Raw genomic sequence first — 20208 nt, forward strand, 5'->3', positions numbered from 1 at the left:
TACTCCAAGGATATCCATAATTTTCTGACATTCCTCTGAAGTTGATCTACAAAAAAAAAGACTATCGTCTGCAAATAAAAGATGCGTCAATTTCAGGCTGCGCTTACTCAAAGAAAAACCATGTATATCACCTTGATGTGCTACCTATGAAATAAGTCCATTGAGTCCTTCAGTGCACAAAAGAAAAAGGAAAGGTGAAAGAGGATCACCCTGACGTATACCTTTTGTAGGATGAATAACTCCTTTAGGTTCACCATTAACAAGGATGGAATATGAAATTGATTTAACACAGAGCATCAACAAAGAAATCCATTGATCATTAAAACCCAACTTCTTCATTACAGCCTCCAAAAAAGACCACTCAACTCTATCATATGCTTTGCTCATGTCAAAATTGAGAGCCATGAAACCTTCCTTAGCTGATTTGTGATTGTGTATACTATGAAGAGTTTCAAAAGCTACCAAAATATTATTAGATATGTTTCGATTCTTGGTAAAGGCACTCTGATATGGTGTGATAATCTTAGGCAGAATTTTCTTGAGTCTATTCGCCAAAACCTTAGAAAATAGTTTATACAAAACATTGCATAGACTAATAAGTCGAAAATCAGAAACTAATTCCGAATTATTAACCTTCGGAACAAGAGTAATGAAAGTATGATTGAGATGTTGGGGAAGAGAAGCTGAATTGAGAAAAGACAAAATAGATTGTGAAACATCTGTACCTACAAGATTCTAGTAATTCTGATAGAAGAGTGGAGGCATACCATCGGGACCAGGGGCTTTGAGAGGAGCCATTTGTTTTAAAGCAGCTTGGACTTCCCACAACATGAAATATGCATAAAGCATTTCATTCATCTCTAGTGTAATTAGGTTTAGGATTGTATTGATGGCCTCTTCGGGTTGACAAGCACCAGAAGTTGTAAAAAGGAACTTGTAATAGTTGACAAGGCAGTCAGCAACATCATTAGGATTAGTAACCCATTGCCCAGTAGAATTTTTAATACCCCCAGTTTTATTCCTTCTAAACTTCTAAGTAGCTTTACTATGAAAATATTTTGAATTTCTATCTCCATGAACAGCCCATAAAGATCTTGATCTTTGAAACCACATTCTATTTTCTTTATCAAGCAACTCATTAACTTTACTCCTCAATTCCAAAACTCGATTATTAGCCCCTGAAATCATAGCATCCTTCTCGACTTGAATTAACTTTTTTCTTGCTTGTTCCAAGTCCCTCCTCACACTACCAAAACACTTTCTGCTCCATGAAGTAAGAGCTTGTCCACACTTCTCAACCTTACTGACAACACGGATTCCAGGATCCACAAGATTAATGTTAGTCCAAACAACTTCAATAGTTTCGTCACAACCTTTATCCGATAGTCACATCTCTTCAAATCGGAAAGGTTTGGATGGTCTAGCAAATTCTATACCATCAGGGACAATCCACATTGGAATATGATCTGAGGTACTACAATGCAAGTAATGTACTTTAGAGCCTGCAAATTTAATCAACCAATCATTATTTGCCAAACATCTATCCAACCTTTCCCAAATTGAATGACCATTGGAAAAGTGCCTCTGCCAAGTATATTAAGAGCCTATAAATCCCAAATCTATAAAGCCACACTCATCAATTACTTCCCTAAAAAGCTACATTTGAATTGGACTCCTTGAACTTCCTCCCAACTTTTTTGAACTACTAACAATCTCATTAAAGTCTCCAGCACAGAGCCAAGGTAAATTAAAACGCCTATTCAGCAAACAGAGTAAATCCCAAGACTCCTTCCTCTTCTGTGCATCTGGTTCTCCATAAAATCCCGTAAATCTCCAAGCTTCATTTGAACCCTTATCAATAATTAAGTCAATATGATTCTTAGAAAATGATTCAATTGACAGATTGATAGAATTTTTCCATAACATAGCTAAACCTCCTCCTCTATTCACTCTTGGAACAAAAAACAAACCGTCAAAGTGAATATCCTTCTTAATTTGTCTTAGCCTTGCTTCATCTGCTCATGTTTCAGCTATAAACACGACAGAGGAATCTTTAGCCCGTACTAATTCATCGAGCTCCTTCCCTATACATAGATTCTCAAGCCCACGACAATTCCAAACTAAGAGACTCATTGCTCTTGGCGGGGCTGCATAGCAGCCTCCACCAATTTGAAAGGTACTGCTTCATCAACTTTCAAAACTTGTAAACGTTTGCTAGGTAAATTCAGTTGATTTCCCTCACAATCAGACACTGCTCTCTTCCCGTAGGACTTGTTATGCACAACTAGACTCCTTGGTTTTTTCTTTCTGCCCAATCATTTCCAAGACCCTGGCTTAAGAGGCATATCATCTTCATTGGAGTTATGTGTTCCAGGAATAGGAGTTGTATTCACATTGGATGCCTTAGCCATCTCCAGAGCATTGCTATCCAATACATTCCTATTCAAATTGTCAGATAAAGTCTCTGAAGATGAGGAAGTCACGGGAATAGGAGTTGTATTCACATTGGATGCCTTAGCCATCTCCACAGCATTGATATCTAATACATTCCTATCTAAATTGTCAGATAAGGTCTTTGAAGATGAGAAAGTCCTGGGACTATTGGTTGTACTAGCATTAGTTCCCTTAGCCATCTCCACACTATTGGTCTCTTGACAATTGATAACGCCTTAAAATGTGTACTTGTTATATATTTATGTGGGTGTTATCTTCTTATTACTATGCTTAATTTGTATAATTAAGCCATGATTTGTATTAGTCCCTATTATTTATCTTTACATAATTTCTTGAATAAGATGCTATTCATTGTGTGTAATTTTTTACTTTCAGAAAATCATGTGAGAAAGATGAGTTTATAGAAATTTGTGAGAGAATGGAGGCCAAACTAGAATTAAAGTGGAGCTAAAGGACCATGCCTAAATGTCTAAGCAGGTGCAGCTGGAGTGCTTCGATCATCTAACATGATTGGAAGCTTCAAATAAGGAAAGAAATCAAAGAGGCAAAATCTGAAAAGGAAAAATCTGATTTGAGCACTGATCAGTATTTTGGGCGTATCTCTCTCCTCAAAAATCCAATTGACACAAGACTAGATGGGTTGGAACCGTGACTTAAATATCTACAACTTTCCAGTTTTGAGTTTTTCGAAATTCTCAATTTTTGAAGGCCAAAATTAACTCACAAATTACTGCTGTAAACCTGGACGGAAATTTAAATAGTGAAAAGTTTTATTTTCTTTGGACATTTAGACATTAAGGTTTTAGAAGGGAGGCAGTGAGAGCGAACTTTGGCAAAGAAAACCTTGTATTTTTCTTTCTCTAATGGCAGCCTAAACTCTTTGCTAGGGCTAGGGGTTATGTTTCTTCTCTACGGTATGAATATTCAATGTGATTCTTTTTAGGATTTTATCAATGACATATTTGATTGTTCAATTAGATTTCTTTTGATGTATTAGTTCTTCCATGCTTTCAATAAGTTCAATCATGTTTTTCTTATTGTTTAGAGGAATTTCTAATAGTTTCAAATAGAAATCATGTTTTAAAGTGAATGGATTTTTCTGAAAACTTTTCTAACCGCATTATTAATCGAGGTTATCATGCGTTCTTAAATTGTCTCAGTTCAACTGAATCATAAGTTTTTAATTGTATAAGAACAATCAATTATGAAATATATATTTTCTTAGATCACAAAGAATTTCATATCGATATAAGGAAACACCCTGATGCCCTAGTATTTACATTATTGATTTAAATCAGTTTTTATTATTATTCTTGTTAACAATCACCAAGCAAAAGTATTTTTCTTCTTCACCCAAATTACTGTTTAATTATATTGTCTTTGAATTTACCATGCTCCTTGTGGTTCGACCTCGGTACTCCGAGAATTATATTGCTACGATCTCCTGCACTTGGGAGTGAGCAAGCAACAATCCTTATCTAACTTAACAGATAAAGTTCTTGAAGATGAGGGAAATAAAGAATTTGGATAAGCCACACCTGTTTGGGAAGAATTCCCCTTGTCAAACTTCTTCAATTCAGCATCCATCTGTAGAATTTTAGCTTCAAAAGACTTTGGTGATGAAAGAGGAGTTTCTAGTGTTAGGAATTGAGTATCCGAAGGAATAACCTTGCTAGTTTTGAGGGAGTGGTTAATCCCCACCAAATCAGGAGACTTTTCAACAGAGAATAGAGTAGCAATTTGAGTGGCAGTTGTCACATCCTCATTTGAAAATTTGTGAAATTCCTGATTTAGTGGAGTAACGATTCCCTGTTCAAAATCCATAGAACTAACAGTACCCAGCCACCAATGTTTGTGGAGAAACACCATATATCTCTTCCCCAGAACCTCCCACAATAACCACACTCTTTTTACCAGGATTGAAAATCGAAGCATGAAGCCAAGCCCCAAATTCTTGTGATTCAACAAATAAATAGTTGATTAAGCCTCAAAATTAAAATAAAGTAAAGGGTAAATTCCACAAACTACTCCTGAAGTTTGTAATAATACCAACTAAGGGTCCGTTTGGTTCGCGTAAAATAATTTCTAGAAAATAGTCTATTTTTCAGAAATGCTATTTTCGGGAAAGGAAAATATTTTCAAGTGTTTTGTTGTATTATAAAAATTGTTGTAGAAAATATTTTCATGTGTTTTGTTCTATTCTGAAAATGCTATTTTCCTACAATTTTTTCACATTTTCTCAGCTATTTTCTCAGCATCCAAACAAATTTTATTACAAAAAATTTCAAAATCACAGCAAACTCCGGCAATGAAAAGCAGAAACAAAACCAAAGAAAAAAATATATCAAATCCGGTCAGAGGCGATGGGTTTTGGGTTCGCATCGAAGACGATCGACGGTGTGACTCAATGGGTTCTGGGTTCTGGGTTCGCCGGTGCAAAGGCGATGGGTTCTAGGTTCGTGGCGAGATCGATGATCGACAATGGGTTCTGGGTTCGTGGCGAGATCACGTGGCAGAGATCGGGGTTCGCCGTTCGTGGCGAGATCGCGCGATGTGATCGAAGGTGAGATCGGTGCGATGCTCGGGGTTCGCCAGCGACATCTCCGGCTTATCTGGTGCTGGGTTCTTCCTCTCGGCGTGGTCTTGGCGAGCTCTGGTCTCTTCTTTCTCGAATGGTCTCGGCGCGGTCTTCTTTTTTCGAAGTTTCTCTAGCTCTCTCTCTTTTGTGCGTGACCCGGAAATGGTTTGAAGTGAAAATGAGAGTGTAAAACCATTTTCGGGTCAAAGGAGTAAATTTTGGTCAACTAAAGCATATTTTCCAAAAAATTTTATTTTCCTTGACTTCCAAACAGTGAGGCCAGGATCATTTACCCCCAAAACAAACAGAGCCTAAGGGTCCGTTTGTTTTGGTGGTAAATGATTTCCGAAAATCATTTACCACCTGACCCCAGTGTTTGGTAGGGGAGGAAAATTTTAATTTCCGGAAAATTAGCTTCAGTTTGACCATATTTACGCCTTTGACCCGGAAATGATTTTACGCTCTTATTTTCCCATCAAATCATTTCCGGAAATCGCACAACATGCACAAAAGAGAGAAACAAACGAGAGAGCCAGAGAAGTTGAGAGAGAACGCACAAAAGAGAGAGCCAAGAAACTTGAAGAACTCAAGATCGACTCCAAGCAACGAGCTCCAGATCGACACCAGATCGCCTCCGAGCTCGATCGAACCCATCACCTTCACCTCGCCTTCACCCAGACCCACGAGCACGACGACCCACGAGCACGACGAACCCAGACCCACGAGCAACCCATCGCCTTCACCCAGACCCAGACCCACGAGCACGACGAACCCAGACCCACAAGCAACCCATCGCCTTCACCCAGACCCATCGCCTCCTCGAGCACGACGAACCACGAACCAGACCCATCGCCGTTTGTTGTTTTTTTTATTTGATGAACTGATTGTTGTTGTTGTTATTGTTGCCGGAATCAATTTGTTGCTGTTGCTGTTGTTATTGTTGTTGTTGCCGAAAAATAACATTTTCCTAATAGACCCAAATACATAAAAATATTTTCCACAACAATTTTCATAATACAACCAAACACTTGAAAATATTTTCCTTTTTCGGAAAATAACATTTTCAAAAAATACCTATTTTCCGAAAAATATTTTACAGGAACCAAACGAACCCTAAGTTCAAAATATTTTAAAACCTACCAATTTCATCCTGAAAGACAATTTTGTCCCTGAACTTAAAGAAGAAAAAAAAAAAAAAAAAAAAAAAAAAGTAACGGTTTAAATTTTTAAGTTCAGGGACAAAATTGTCTTTTAGGACGAAATTGGTAGGTATTGAAATGTTTTGGACTCTCTAAAATAAAATATAACCATATTCTCCCTTTCTCATACGCTCTATTTTCTTCCTTCTCTAACCCCAAACCTCAACCAGTTCACACTCTCTCTCTCTCTCTCTCTCTCTGTGATTTCAGTTTCTGAGCGATCAATTACGTAAGAATCACAGAGAATCAGAGGCTTTGAGGACTATGTCGCTGTCCCATTCCGATACGGCATCGTCTTATGGCACCGACTACAATATTTTCAGACAAACCAGCCGCGACCGTGAGTTCAATCTCTCTCTCCCTCTCACTTTGCTTTCTTTCATTCTTAATTAATCAATTTTTTGTGTGTGTGTAATTTACACGATTTGACAGTATGTTCATCTTTTACTCCATTTAATTAGTTCTTTCTAATTTGGTGTAATTAGTAAGAAATTGAAACTAATTAGTCGAGCTTAGTGAATAATTTAACTTGAATCGGTCATTTATATTAGTTGCAGTTAGGAATGCATTTGATCAAGTACTATAACAATGTATTTCAATGGATAATGCATCTATTAGCAAAAATTGATAGTGTAGCTTCGACCGTCATACTATTTTTGAAGAACAATAGTTGTTATTATTACTAGGATTTGAGACAGTTAGAGTAATCCTGTAAATTGAGGTTCAGGTGACATACGTGTTTAACCGATTGATTATGACATTTGTGCGTGGCTGCCTTGATTAATGATTAGTTGTGTTGAGTAAAGGAAAAATGAGTATAGGTTAAGCTATTGGCAGTTTCATGATATTGGAATAGGGACAAATCGGTGTTAACACGTGTGAAAAACCAATGAATTGGCCTTTAAAAATCTCACTGTCTGGATCAATGGTGGTCATTCCTAGCTCAATCAACTACTTATAATTACCTCACCCTTATTTACTGGTGCTGGAGGGTTTGGTGAATTTGAGATAGTTCTTTTCTTTAGTGGAAACTTTTTTTTTGTTTTTGGCAACTAAATGTCGATTAGTGTAAAAGATGTTTGTTCAAGTTATTTGGTTATCATGAAGTGATATGTGCGTGTGGGCGTGCATTATTTTTCTGATATGAACAGAGAGATTAGGCAGGGCCAAATTATCGACTGATTGCTTAGTGTTATATATATATATATATATATATAATTATTGCATGAAATTCTTCAGTAGTCCAAACAGGGGATTCAAAATCAACTTGGAAGGTATATGCAGCTTGTAGCAGTTTTCTGTACTTCAAATTTTTTTTGTTAAGCTATGCTTTTAATTTAACTTCATTCCAATCATTTAGAGAATTCCCATCCTGAACACCCTTCTCTTTTATTTTTCTTTTCTTTTTTATTTTTTAATTAACCTTTCCAATACGTTATATTATTTAGTCTAAAACTTCTAGGTCAAGGCCTAAGTTCATCAACATCTTTTGGCAGCTAGTGTTTCTTTTAAATATAGCCAATATAGGCTTCAATGATAGTCCTTTTTCTTTTCTTAAAGCGATCGCCATATAGCGTAGAAATGTGAGTGATATGGTCTCTATTGTTGAAGCCTATATTGGCTATATTTAAGAGAAAAAACTAGTTTCCAAAAGATATTGATGAACTTAGTCCTTGACCTAGAAGCAAACGTTTTAGATTAAATAAATACATGTATTGGAAAGGTTTTTTTTTTTTTAGAGAGAGAGAGAGAGAGAGAGAGAGGGGGGGGGATGTTCAAGATGGGAATTTTCTAAGTGATTGGAATGAAGGTAACGTTTGCTTGAACTTTTTTTTTTCTTAGTTACAAACCCAACGTTAAAAGAAGTAACTTAAAGATATAATTGATTTTCTTTAAGAAGTACAATTATTTCTTTATCATCTTTGCTACCATTCATTTGTTTTTAAACATATAATTGGTTTGTTTATGTGATATTTAGTTGTATAGGAAAGACATTTGGGTTGGTATTTTAAAGAGTTATATATACTTGATTCCACTGAGATTTAATTGTCTTTGCTTTTGATTTATATTAAAGGGTAATAAAGGATATGATCCCAAAGTGGGTACTGTTTATTTTTTAAACCACATATTGACAAATTAAAACTTAATGCAAACCATAGGTAATTAAAGGACTTACATGTTTGGTAGACTGAATGTTAATGTTACACATTAGAAAGCTAGCATGGCTTGAAATATATTATAATTGGTAATACACTAATCAGTTTTGAATCTTTTGATGGGTTTTTTTTTTTTTCAAAGGATTACTAAAATAATAAAATAACTTATGGTTGCAGATCTTATAGTTCAGCAACGGTGTGAATCAGCTTGTGTGTTGGAGTTGAGGCTATAAACTACTCTTGTAAAAGTCAATTCATTTTTCCTTTCACTGGTCCACTTGAGTTCTCTTGGCTATATTTTCTATTCCAATTTTTTAGATTATGATTGCATTGAGGAGAACACTCTACCTATGGTTGTGTTACTTAAATCCTTCAAACTTTTCTGCACAACTCAACTCAGAATGTTACGAATCCTTGACCCTTTTACCTTGTTGAGTAGATCTTGTCACTTTGAATCGAAATCGGGCTTCAATTCTTGGGACCTGTCATCACCTTTGAGACCAAAAATTACCAAAAACAATGTTGCAATTTTCTGGGATTTGGACAATAAACCACCAAATTCATTCCCGCCATACAACACTGCTGTCAAGCTAAAGGCAGCAATGGCGTCTTTTGGGGTTGTTAGATACATGGTGGCATATGCAAATCATCATGCATTTACCCATGTTCCACAGGTTGTTAGGGAGCAAAGAAAAGAGCGGAAAATATTGAATCAGTTGGAGAATAGGGGTGTGATTAAGACAGTTGAGCCGTATCTTTGTCGGGTTTGTGGGAGGAATTTTTATTCAAATGAGAAGTTTGTAAATCATTTCAAGCAAATTCATGAGCGTGAGCAAATAAAAAGGTTGAATCAGATAGAGTCAGCAAGGGGGAAGATGAGGGTGAAGTTAGTGGCTAAGTATTCCATGAAGATGGAGAAGTATAAGAATGCTGCAAGGGATATTTTGACTCCAAAGGTGGGGTATGGTTTGGCTGATGAGTTGAAGCGAGCAGGGTTTTGGGTTCGCACTGTGTCGAATAAGCCACAAGCTGCAGATGTTGCTTTGAAGAATCATATGGTGGATATGATGGATAGGAGGAGAGTTGAGTGTATGGTGCTTGTGTCAGATGATTCGGATTTTGCGGATATTTTGAAGGAGGCAAAGTTGCGATGTTTGAAGACGGTTGTTGTGGGGGATGTGAATGATGGGGCTTTGAAGAGGGTTGCGGATGCAGGGTTTTCATGGAGTGAAATTTTGATGGGGAAGGCTAAGAAGGAGGCAGAATCGGTCGTTGGAAAATGGAAGGACCGTGACATTTTGAAGAGATTGGAGTGGACATATAACCCTGAGGTGGAGAAAAAGGTATATGATCTTGAGGATGAGGTTGTTGAGGAGACCCAAAATGTGGATTTTGAAGGAATTGTTAGTGGGGTAGTTGATGATAATATACAAGAGGATAACAAGGCTTGGTGGGAGCTGGATTCTGATGGTGATGTTACTTCACAATCATTGAGAAGATTGGAGTGGACATATAATCCGGAGTTGAAGAATAATGTATGTAGTTTTGAGGATGAGGTTGCTGAGGAGACTGAGAATGAGGATTTTGAAGGTATTGTTAGTGGGGTAGATGGTGATTACATGCAAAATGAAGACAGCATTGCTTGGTCAGATCTGGGTTCTAATGTTGATGCTGTTTTCTCACAATCTTGCAGATGACTGCTTGTAGTTTTGTATCTTAGTGGTAAAGTTAACTTATCTTCTCTTGCCTAGCATTTATCAGATAATGTACTAATATATTTGAAGAATTAGATTGCCTATCAAAGAAAGAAAAAAATTGAAAAATTAAATCATCAATTGTTTCTAGTAAATAATGGATGATTTTGATTTATTTATGTTTCTTGCAATGAATCATGATATGATGGACATTAAGTTATATTCTCACACACACACGCACACATGATGAATATGCTGGGCTGTCTAATGCTATGTTGAATTGACATCCAGGAGGCAGTTGGAATTCATTTTGAAGTTCACAAAATTCATCCACCACTATCTTTTGGTGGTGCTTTCATGATAACTGTAGGAGCTCTCTAGCACTATTTGTTTGATCCTCCTTTGCACAGTACTGGATGCATCATAAATGTGTTGTATGATGTATCAAATGTCAACCAAAATTAACTGCTTTTCTAGTTGCCTCTGGTCTTACACGGCATTTTTGTAGAACATGCCAATAAAGTTTAACTCAATTAACACCTCTCTTTGTAAAAGGTGAAGTCAAGACCTCGAGGGTGAGGCATTGGATTCAAGATTTAGTGAGCATGTATTGTACCAGTGAAAAAAAGGGTTGTATTAATATGGAAGTCTAGGAAACTTTGGAGAATGTTTATCATAAGTGGCCATCCGCACTTGTTTTGAAGTTGACACACGAAAGAATATTTGGTTTCACATTTTGTATACCATGGGCCAAATTCTTTTCTCATGAAATTTTGATATTCTATAATTTTGTTCCAACCCTACTAGTTCTTTGAACTTTAGTTTTGTCAAACAGTAACTTACATTGATGTTATGTTTAGTAGAGGTATTAGTTTTCAGTTCTGTATCTGTCTCTTTGGATATAGCTGCTACATTATTTCTAGGGATCAAGGTTGTTCTATCTGAATCTGATGTGCTGTGACTTTATAGTTTTTAACTTGTACTATAAACAGAGCCCTTTTTCTGCTCTTCATATTGTATATTTCTTTTGCTCTCAGCTGGTTGGGGTCCCTGAAAACAAAACAACATTTAACAATTTTGCAAAAGAGAAGGTTAAAATTCTTACATTAAGGTCATTTGAAAGCCTCTTTGATATGATCAGAGTCTCCCAAAATCGTTGACATTTTAAATTGGGAACATAAAACAACTAAGGACTTGCTGGTATCTTGCATTGTTCTTTATGACTTTCCATCGTCGTTGGCTTCTTCCATTGTTGTTTATACGTATGTGGTTCAAACCTTCCGTATCTTCAGGATCCAGACATTTGATGCAATAGTCTGTTAAGTTCACATGTATCCGATCATTAAAAAATTATTAGAATCTTCATGAATTCTTAGGGTAATTTCACCATGAGATTACTAAAATCCTATCAATCTATTTTGATACGTGTGAGATTAGATTTTATCACTCATCAACAGATGAATAAAAGTTTACGGTTAGGAAGTCAGTATCTATTTAAATTTTGGTTACAAAATAAATGCAGTTTACTCATTTCAAATGTATGGATCAGAGAAGTTCTTTAAAATTCTAAAGAATCTTAATCCTAAAATGTAAACTTTTATCTTCTTGTAGTTTCCTTCAAGGCATGAAGAAACAACCAAAGCACAGGACAGACAAAAACCAAATATTCTTTTAGCAAATCTGTCTAAATGATCCTGTCAAAAACAAAAATGCTGATAAATTTTGACATAACCAAAATTTAACTACACATAGGTGACCCACCTGTTAGTTTCTACCCAGGAACTTTGGAGTAGAATTTTGGTTGTGTTTGGAAACTTGAATTTTGATTTTAAATCAATAGATTTGAAATGCCTTGATTTCAAATCCATTGATTTTAGATGTCATTTCAAATTCAACTACTTGATCTCTCAAAACTATCCAAACAAAGTATTTGAATTTTAATCACTCAAAGTCAAATCCAAATTTTCAAATCTTACTATCTAAACACACCATTCGATCATAGAGTACGCGAAGGATGCTACAATCTCAAGAAGTAAAAGGAAGGTTAAACAGCGGCCTTTCATGTAGAAACAATAAAGGTACTCTCAATGTCATTCAAAAACGTAGAAACTACTCCAGAAAACCATTATGCCGTTACTCTGGAACTATCTGATCATTAAATTTGAATAGTTGCATCATAATGTAAGTAAATATTAAGATTTTGGCAGCACCACTGCAATAAGGATAATTGAAGTTTCAATCAATTGCAGACTTGGGGTTCTACTTTATATTGAGCTTTAACATAATCTTCACAATCAATCCCCATGAATATCTTTTCCTCAAAAAAAATCCCCATGAATATCTTATTCCCTTTTAGTTTTTTTTTATACTTACACTAGCGCTTGTAATAATTTGCACTTGAACATGAAATCTCTAGTTTTTGCCAAATCTCCTTTTTTTTTTTTTTTGGTGGATTGGATAGGATAGGATAGGATAGGAAACATATATTAGAAATACACCTTGTCCTTGCAAATAGACTTGTACCTCTTTGGTGTATTGAGTTGCACTTCCCAGCTGAGGCTTGGACTCTCACAGAGAACTGGCTTCCGTCGTTCCATAACAAGATCAATACTCATATAAAATGATAAATTGAATTCATAAAATCCAAAAATCATTCACAAGAAAAGCATCCTTTGATTCCATTCACATGGTTGTTTTCTATTTCCTTTGTTTCAGCTTCCCTAGTTGATAATAATATCCACATAGCTAGGACGCATCAAAAGTTATCTAGATCATACTTCATACAGATTCAGAATCCAATTATCCCCATGTACCAATGAGTGAAAATGATAAAAGATCTCAGTAGACGAGACAGAGAATAAAACAAAGAGATCCAAGACTCTGACCCCCCAAAAACCCCACAACCCAAATTCTAGAAACATAGGCACCCATCATAAACAACCCATGTAACAATTAAGCAGAACAACTACAAGTATTACAGAATGCTCATAATGTTTAAGAATTAAGTTCATACAATTAAACCCTTTCCTTCACCATTACTTTGATCGTAGTTGATGTCATTATAGCACCTGCATAGAACCTTGCACCTAACCACACTGCCATAGACATAGAATCCAGGTGCAACCATGATACGAACCACAGATGGAACCAACCTTCTCAACTTATCTCACCCATGTCCTCCATGTANCCCCTTGTTCAACACTTCTTCCCATTTCAAACCACGAAGAAAGTTGAAGGACTCGAAGTTAGCCGTGCACCTATCAATCGGGTCCAAGATTTGATTCGAGGCATTCCTTCGAAACCCAATTGATTCAAAGTCTTCATAAAAAGCCTTGTTTAGTAAAGCCTCCAGGTAAAACACCAAACTTCTTGGGTTCTTTGAGAGTGAGAACTTTATATCATAAGGCTGGAGGAGAACTGAAATTCTTTCGTATACTTTGCTTCCCATGTTCCTAAGTTGCATAGTGAGCGAACGGCTTAATAGCTTGACCGAAGACCGAGACTCCGAAACAGAAACCAAAAAGTGTTCAATCACTTTGTCATTAAGCCCGATTGAGCTGTGTCCATTACTGCGGCTAGTCTTTATTCCCATTTGATACGACGAGTTAGTGGTGCTACATTCTTGGAGCCCAGATTTCAAGTTATAGCAATAGACTTCGAGCTTGTTGAGCTTCTTCTCTAGCTCAGCCATGGAGTGCTTAAGCCTTGAAGCTTCAAGAAGAGCCTCATCTCTCTTTCCTGTAGCGTGAATAAGCTTCTGTGAGAGCTCAGCCACTGCAATATTCTTCCACTGCTCCTCTCTCGCCGCCTCTGAGGGACTAGACCTCGGGCTCTTCCTCGTTAAAGATAAAAATATGGACTTGAATATGCCATTGGGACTTGCTCTCGATGAAGAAGAAGAAGAAGCATTAGAGTGCTTGTTGAGGCCATTGTTGTCGAGTGGAACCACAGAGATTTTCTCACGCGCGTGTGGACGACACTTGTCGCAACGCACTGCAGTAGTACCATCTTCGACTCCATTGGCATCAGAATCTGACTGCTTAATCTTCTTGGGTTTGCCAATAATTTTGTGAGGCTGATGAAGTGGAGTAGGGTGGTGCTTTGGCGCACTTGGTGTAGTCTTTCTACTCTGCCTTTGTTCATCGCCATACCCATCTTCATTTTCACATTCTTGAATCTACAACAAACAAACATAAATAATAATAAAAAAACTACATCAAATAAAACATTAATTTCCAATTGTTTTATGTTAATGTTTTAATTAATATTTATATATGTTTATGTACTTACTGGAGTGAAGTGTGATGATAGGTGAGGAGGAGGAAGAGGAGATTTGGAGGAAGAAGAAGAATGAGCCATGTTTCTTGTGGGTTTTTTTTTTTTTTTTTGGTTGCCTTTTTGCTCCATCTAACAAAATAAAAGGGTCCTTCTTAAAAAAATAAATAAATAAAAGTGTACATTTGTTAATAAATTATTTTTAAAAAAAAATTAATATACTGATAATATTTTTATCTTAAGATATTTGTTAATGTGTTATTTTAAAAAAGTTTTAATATATTGGTATTAAAATGAGTAACACTTCTGTCACTAATTATTTTACAATATTTTTATAAATTGTATGTTAATGTATTAAATTCTTAGTAATTTTCATCTTAACACCACTAATATTATTTGTTTACTTACCAACTTTTTATTGTCACATAAAACATGCAAAATAGTTTGTCTTTGCATTTTTCTTAAAAATTTATCATGTGCTTTTAGTTGGAAGTGTACTTTTTTCTGTTTCAAGCTCTTTTCGTTTTCTTTCATTTTCTTGTTAGGTTGTATTTTCGTCGTCTTGTAATCATCAACCATGGTTGAGAAACGCATGTAGAGGAGTAAGTCTAGTTAGCACGAGTTCTGGGTCAGACATAGTGCATGGTACATCTTTCATCATGATGATCCGTATACAGGGGAACAATTGGTCTATTGACTATTGAGTCTGTCTATTGACCACGTCAAGGATGATTTTTATTCAAAGGATCAATCATGTGATGGATTGATAGGCAACTTGCTAAGGTCATAGCATATATAAGCACCAGTTTAGCAAAACTCTTTTAACATTTCTTTTTCTGCATAAACATAATTTTCATCTGCTACTAGTTTTGATTTAAAAAAATGCTTGAAACATGTTATTTTGTAGTTTAACAGGGAAAGTGGATATGAAGTTCCTAAAATATTTATGAACATGTTGAAAATTATGTGAATATTGCATTACTTTGATAAAACCTACCTAAAGAAGATAGTAATATTAGATATACAAACTTTTTTACAAATTGCTAGTGTAGTGAATAATTATTAGTAAATGAAAAAATGATGTTAATAGTATGCCTAAATAAAAACTAATAAAAAATTGATCACATTAACAGTTTGTAAAAATATTGTAAAATAGTTTGTGACTGTCGCATTACTTAGAAAAGATTAGGAACCGAGACTGATAAATGGTCAGAAACGAAAATATGCTTGGCTTAGCCATTAGATTTCCTTGACATCCCCATGGTTTTATGTTATGGCCATTTTAGTCTGAAAACAAAGAGGGAGCACGGATGGTGTGTAATGTGCAATGCATACGAGAAAAGTCGCCACCTTTTGTCTAGGTACAGTGGTACACACATACACATACACAGTAAATTCATTTTGAAGAAAAATATTCGGTGCAAGTGTGAATGTGTGAATGTTTTTCTGCCATTGTGGCTGATGCATTAGCGATGGTTATATGAAATTAGGGTCTTGTTATAAATAATTTGAGTAAAGTTAACGGGTATCTTTAGAGTATTTGTTAATAAAAAATTTAAAAAAATTTATCATTTTATAAAAAACCATCAAAAAAATTAATTTTCTTTTTACATAAAAAGTTTTTAAAATTATTTCTTATAGCAAATACCCTTAAAGGATTTGTTAATTTTTCCAACCAAATTAAGAACACTAATTTTTTTTTTTTTAAAGAATCAAATTAAGGGACATTGTTCCTTTTAAGGTATACCTCTCTAGTAGGCTAGTACCATATTGGAGTATTACTGCAGGCGACTAGTAGTATCTTTGGGTGCAAATTATAATAATTGCATTTATCATCAATTACTCCACATCATTTTTTTTTTTTTTTGAGAATCAAATAACGATGGTAGACTTTGTAAGTTGATATATATATATATATATAGAGTATTTCTTTACAAACTCTTTGTAAGTTCCATGAAACTAAGTCTACTATGTTTTCCCCTTCATATTCCCGAAAAAAAAAACCATTCAATTCATTCCACGTTCAATGCCTTTGTCAGCTCTTCTACAATATCATTCCACATTTCAATTAAGAATTTAAGTCTTCCTTTTAATGTGAATCCATTTTGAACCCTACCCTTACCATCATCAGGGCCAGGGTGGTGGTAAAAGAATTGGAAATAATAATGGAGAAAGATCACAAAGTTCGTACCAAGGTGGCGCAGTAGTAGAAACTAGAAAGTTTTTAAGACCCATCATAACTGGGAATTGGAAAATTTTAGATTCTAGTAATGATAAACTCAATTAGTGCCCAAGTAGTAACACATCAAAACACAATGCAAGGCACTAATTATATTTACAAGCTCCATTATCTATTTTTGAACATTTACTGTCAATTTAATTTCTAATATTTTAAATGCATAAATTTGATCATACTATTTTTGTATTGTGTTAATTTGGTTTCTAACTCTTTACTATTGTGTCAATTTAGTCTCTGACAAATGAAAAATGCTCACTCTTATAATTAAGGACAAGATGATTTTGATACAATACCAAAAGATTAAGGATGCTTTATTTTTCAAATAAGAAAAAATAAAGATACGTATTTGTTGTTTATCATTTATATTATGTGTCAATTTAATCTCTAATCTTTTGATATATTTTTTTTTATAAACAATATTATCTAAGACACACACACGTATAAGAAAAGGGAGATGAGATAAAAAAAATACACTCATATGTCAATACCAAAATTATATATGACAGTTAGTATTATGGAACAAGTGATAAACTCCTTTTTAATATCACAACTTACCGACGTGGGATTATTATTTAAAAAAAAATCACAATGTTGATAGTAAAGTGGGAAAGTGTTGTTCTCGAAATTATTGAAGCAGCTAAAATCTTAGACTCTGTCAAACTCGTTCATTTATGACTACATCAAAGNTGGAAATAATAATGGAGAAAGATCACAAAGTTCGTACCAAGGTGGCGCAGTAGTAGAAACTAGAAAGTTTTTAAGACCCATCATAACTGGGAATTGGAAAATTTTAGATTCTAGTAATGATAAACTCAATTAGTGCCCAAGTAGTAACACATCAAAACACAATGCAAGGCACTAATTATATTTACAAGCTCCATTATCTATTTTTGAACATTTACTGTCAATTTAATTTCTAATATTTTAAATGCATAAATTTGATCATACTATTTTTGTATTGTGTTAATTTGGTTTCTAACTCTTTACTATTGTGTCAATTTAGTCTCTGACAAATGAAAAATGCTCACTCTTATAATTAAGGACAAGATGATTTTGATACAATACCAAAAGATTAAGGATGCTTTATTTTTCAAATAAGAAAAAATAAAGATACGTATTTGTTGTTTATCATTTATATTATGTGTCAATTTAATCTCTAATCTTTTGATATATTTTTTTTTATAAACAATATTATCTAAGACACACACACGTATAAGAAAAGGGAGATGAGATAAAAAAATACACTCATATGTCAATACCAAAATTATATATGACAGTTAGTATTATGGAACAAGTGATAAACTCCTTTTTAATATCACAACTTACCGACGTGGGATTATTATTTAAAAAAAAATCACAATGTTGATAGTAAAGTGGGAAAGTGTTGTTCTCGAAATTATTGAAGCAGCTAAAATCTTAGACTCTGTCAAACTCGTTCATTTATGACTACATCAAAGGAAGGTTGTCACATTTATAGCCATCTTTAATTCTCCAACACCAATATTTATGCCTCAACTGCTCACATTTATTCACACAGATAAACGTCCCTGCGGCTGCGGTGGATCACAATTCACAAGCCACATCCACACCAACCAAGTCTAACCTAGGAGAGAGAGAAATGTTGGTTTACATGTGAAGTTAATAAATGTGAGTCCCAATGGGGTCTTGCCGTCTTGGACTCATGGAATTGATTTTTCTCAAAAAATAAAAAAGACTCACGGGGTTGATATTTTTGAGATGTAATATGATATTATGATTCAGGAAGTGGTTTATACTCTAGTAAAATGTTAAAATTACTATTTTTTTTTTACAAAGAAACTAGTATTAATATAATAAACTAGTATTAATATAATATCATGTAAATAAAAAAATAAAAAAAAAAAAGATATTTGTGGTTGATGGGCCAAAACGTATTAACCCCTTATAATGAATTAATTTATTAATTAGCCAAGTTTATTAATAATCAAATTAACATGCAAAACGTGTGGTAGCACAAACAAATCACCAATTAAACTAAATATGCAGCGAAAAATAAATTGATACGGTAATTTATTTACAAATGAAGAAAACTTACACGGCGAAAACTCCACCAGATGATTTTAAAGTCACTACTCCCGAAAATCCACTATTATCACAATAAGTGGTTACAAGTAAAGGAATCTCAGTACCTTATACCAATCTACAGTTGAACCTTTACTCCAATACCTAATTGGACTTTTTCTGTAATAACAATCTCTCATTTTCAATGCATGGCTCTCAATACGTGATTAACCAATCTGATGTGCGGATTCCAGTACGCAGCTTACTCCTTTGCACGAATCCAAGTACATGTCTAACTCTATAGCAACCCTTTGATTGTTGTAGTTGATTTGCAGCAACTTCACATAGAAACACCAATAAAATCTTCAATGTTGTGCAAGAGACTTTGCTTGATTACAGAACCCAAAGGTATACAAGAAACGCAACAAAAACTCTTTCTTCTGTAGGAGGAGGCTAGGGTTTCAAAAAGAAAACCTTATGAAGCTCTCTAGGTTTTTTTTTTTTTTTTCTTTTTCCACTTCCTTTTAAATAGGAGCTTAATGGGCTCTCCTATTCCAAATAGGTTTATACAAACTTTGGGCTTTCTTAGTCCAATAAGGATTATACAAACCCATAAACAAATAGCTTTTTAAAATAAAAATGTTGCTAGCTATAGTCTAAATCCCGTTAGCTCGATAGATCAAAACATCTATCGAGTTTTAATGAATCTTGACAGATCGAGCTTCTGTCGAGGAGGTATCGAGACTTGCAGATTGCACTTTTCTTGGGTAGTTTTTAAGTAATCTTCACGTCTTCAATTTAACCACTTGTAATGACTATCTTGAACCTACTTAGATTTACCCAAATACAAGTAAAGTGCATTTTATCAAAAGATATGCCAATTACATAAAAATATGTCCCTAACAGTGGTTGGATCCAGATGAAAATTTGTAAGAATTTGTTACATCAATAGTTTGTAAAAATATTGTAAAAAAGTTTGTGACTATAGCATAACTCCGATTGATCGAGATGAATGGTTATAATTAAGTGAAAAAAGTGATGTTAATGATAGATTCAAATATCAAACTTTTAGCTTTTAACTTTTTATGTCTCATTATATAAATAAGTTACCAAAAATAAGATATATCTAAACACACAACTATTGTAAAAAGTGTGACTTGTGAGTACAAACTAGTACTATAATTTTAGAAATTCGGAGGATGGCTTCTGCCCTCAAAAAGTTTCTATAAACTTAGCACAAATGGGTCAGTTGGAAGCCATCCATGATTAGCAAGGGGAAGGGAACTCATTCAGGATAACAAGGAAAAATAGGATGTGGTTTCTCATTCTCTATAAGAATTTGGGATCACAAGGTTAGTTGTGGCAAAATGTTGAGGTTTTAATGGTTTGTTTGAATTGAGGGAGAGGGAGGTGGAGTAGAGTAGAGTAGAGTAGATTTGATCCAAAATTAGCATATTTTCAGCCAAATCTACTCTACTCCCCTCCACTCCCCTTCAATCCAAACGGACCCTAAGGGATGAATCAATTTGTAATGGCTTTACAATAGAATAAGTGGAATTTATTGCAGAAATGG

General features: G+C 34.7%; 2 protein-coding genes across 2 annotated transcripts; one reads left to right on the forward strand and one right to left on the reverse strand.

The window, feature by feature from the left end:
* Positions 1-6329: 6329 nt before the first annotated feature.
* LOC111992064 (uncharacterized) lies at positions 6330-10260 on the forward strand. Its single transcript, XM_065761813.1, has 2 exons — positions 6330-6571; positions 8565-10260. Exon 2 carries the CDS (start codon positions 8738-8740, stop codon positions 10082-10084), a length of 1347 nt encoding a protein of 448 aa, XP_065617885.1. The 5' UTR covers positions 6330-6571; positions 8565-8737; the 3' UTR covers positions 10085-10260.
* A 2987-nt stretch (positions 10261-13247) lies between these two features.
* Positions 13248-14457, reverse strand: LOC111992101 (IRK-interacting protein). Its single transcript, XM_024023913.2, has 2 exons — positions 14372-14457; positions 13248-14258 (listed from the first exon to the last, which is right to left on the reverse strand). Exons 1-2 carry the CDS (start codon positions 14438-14440, stop codon positions 13248-13250), a joined length of 1080 nt encoding a protein of 359 aa, XP_023879681.2. The 5' UTR covers positions 14441-14457.
* Between the last annotated feature and the right edge of the window lie 5751 nt (positions 14458-20208).

The sequence above is a fragment of the Quercus suber genome, unplaced genomic scaffold (assembly GCF_002906115.3).
Source record: "Quercus suber isolate HL8 unplaced genomic scaffold, Cork oak 2.0 scaffold_430, whole genome shotgun sequence".
Classification (NCBI taxonomy): Eukaryota; Viridiplantae; Streptophyta; class Magnoliopsida; order Fagales; family Fagaceae; genus Quercus; species Quercus suber.

Excerpts from the sequence above, each read along its gene's own strand:
- LOC111992064 (XM_065761813.1), top strand. The coding sequence starts at position 8,738 with ATGGTTGTGTTACTTAAATCCTTCAAACTTTTCTGCACAACTCAACTC.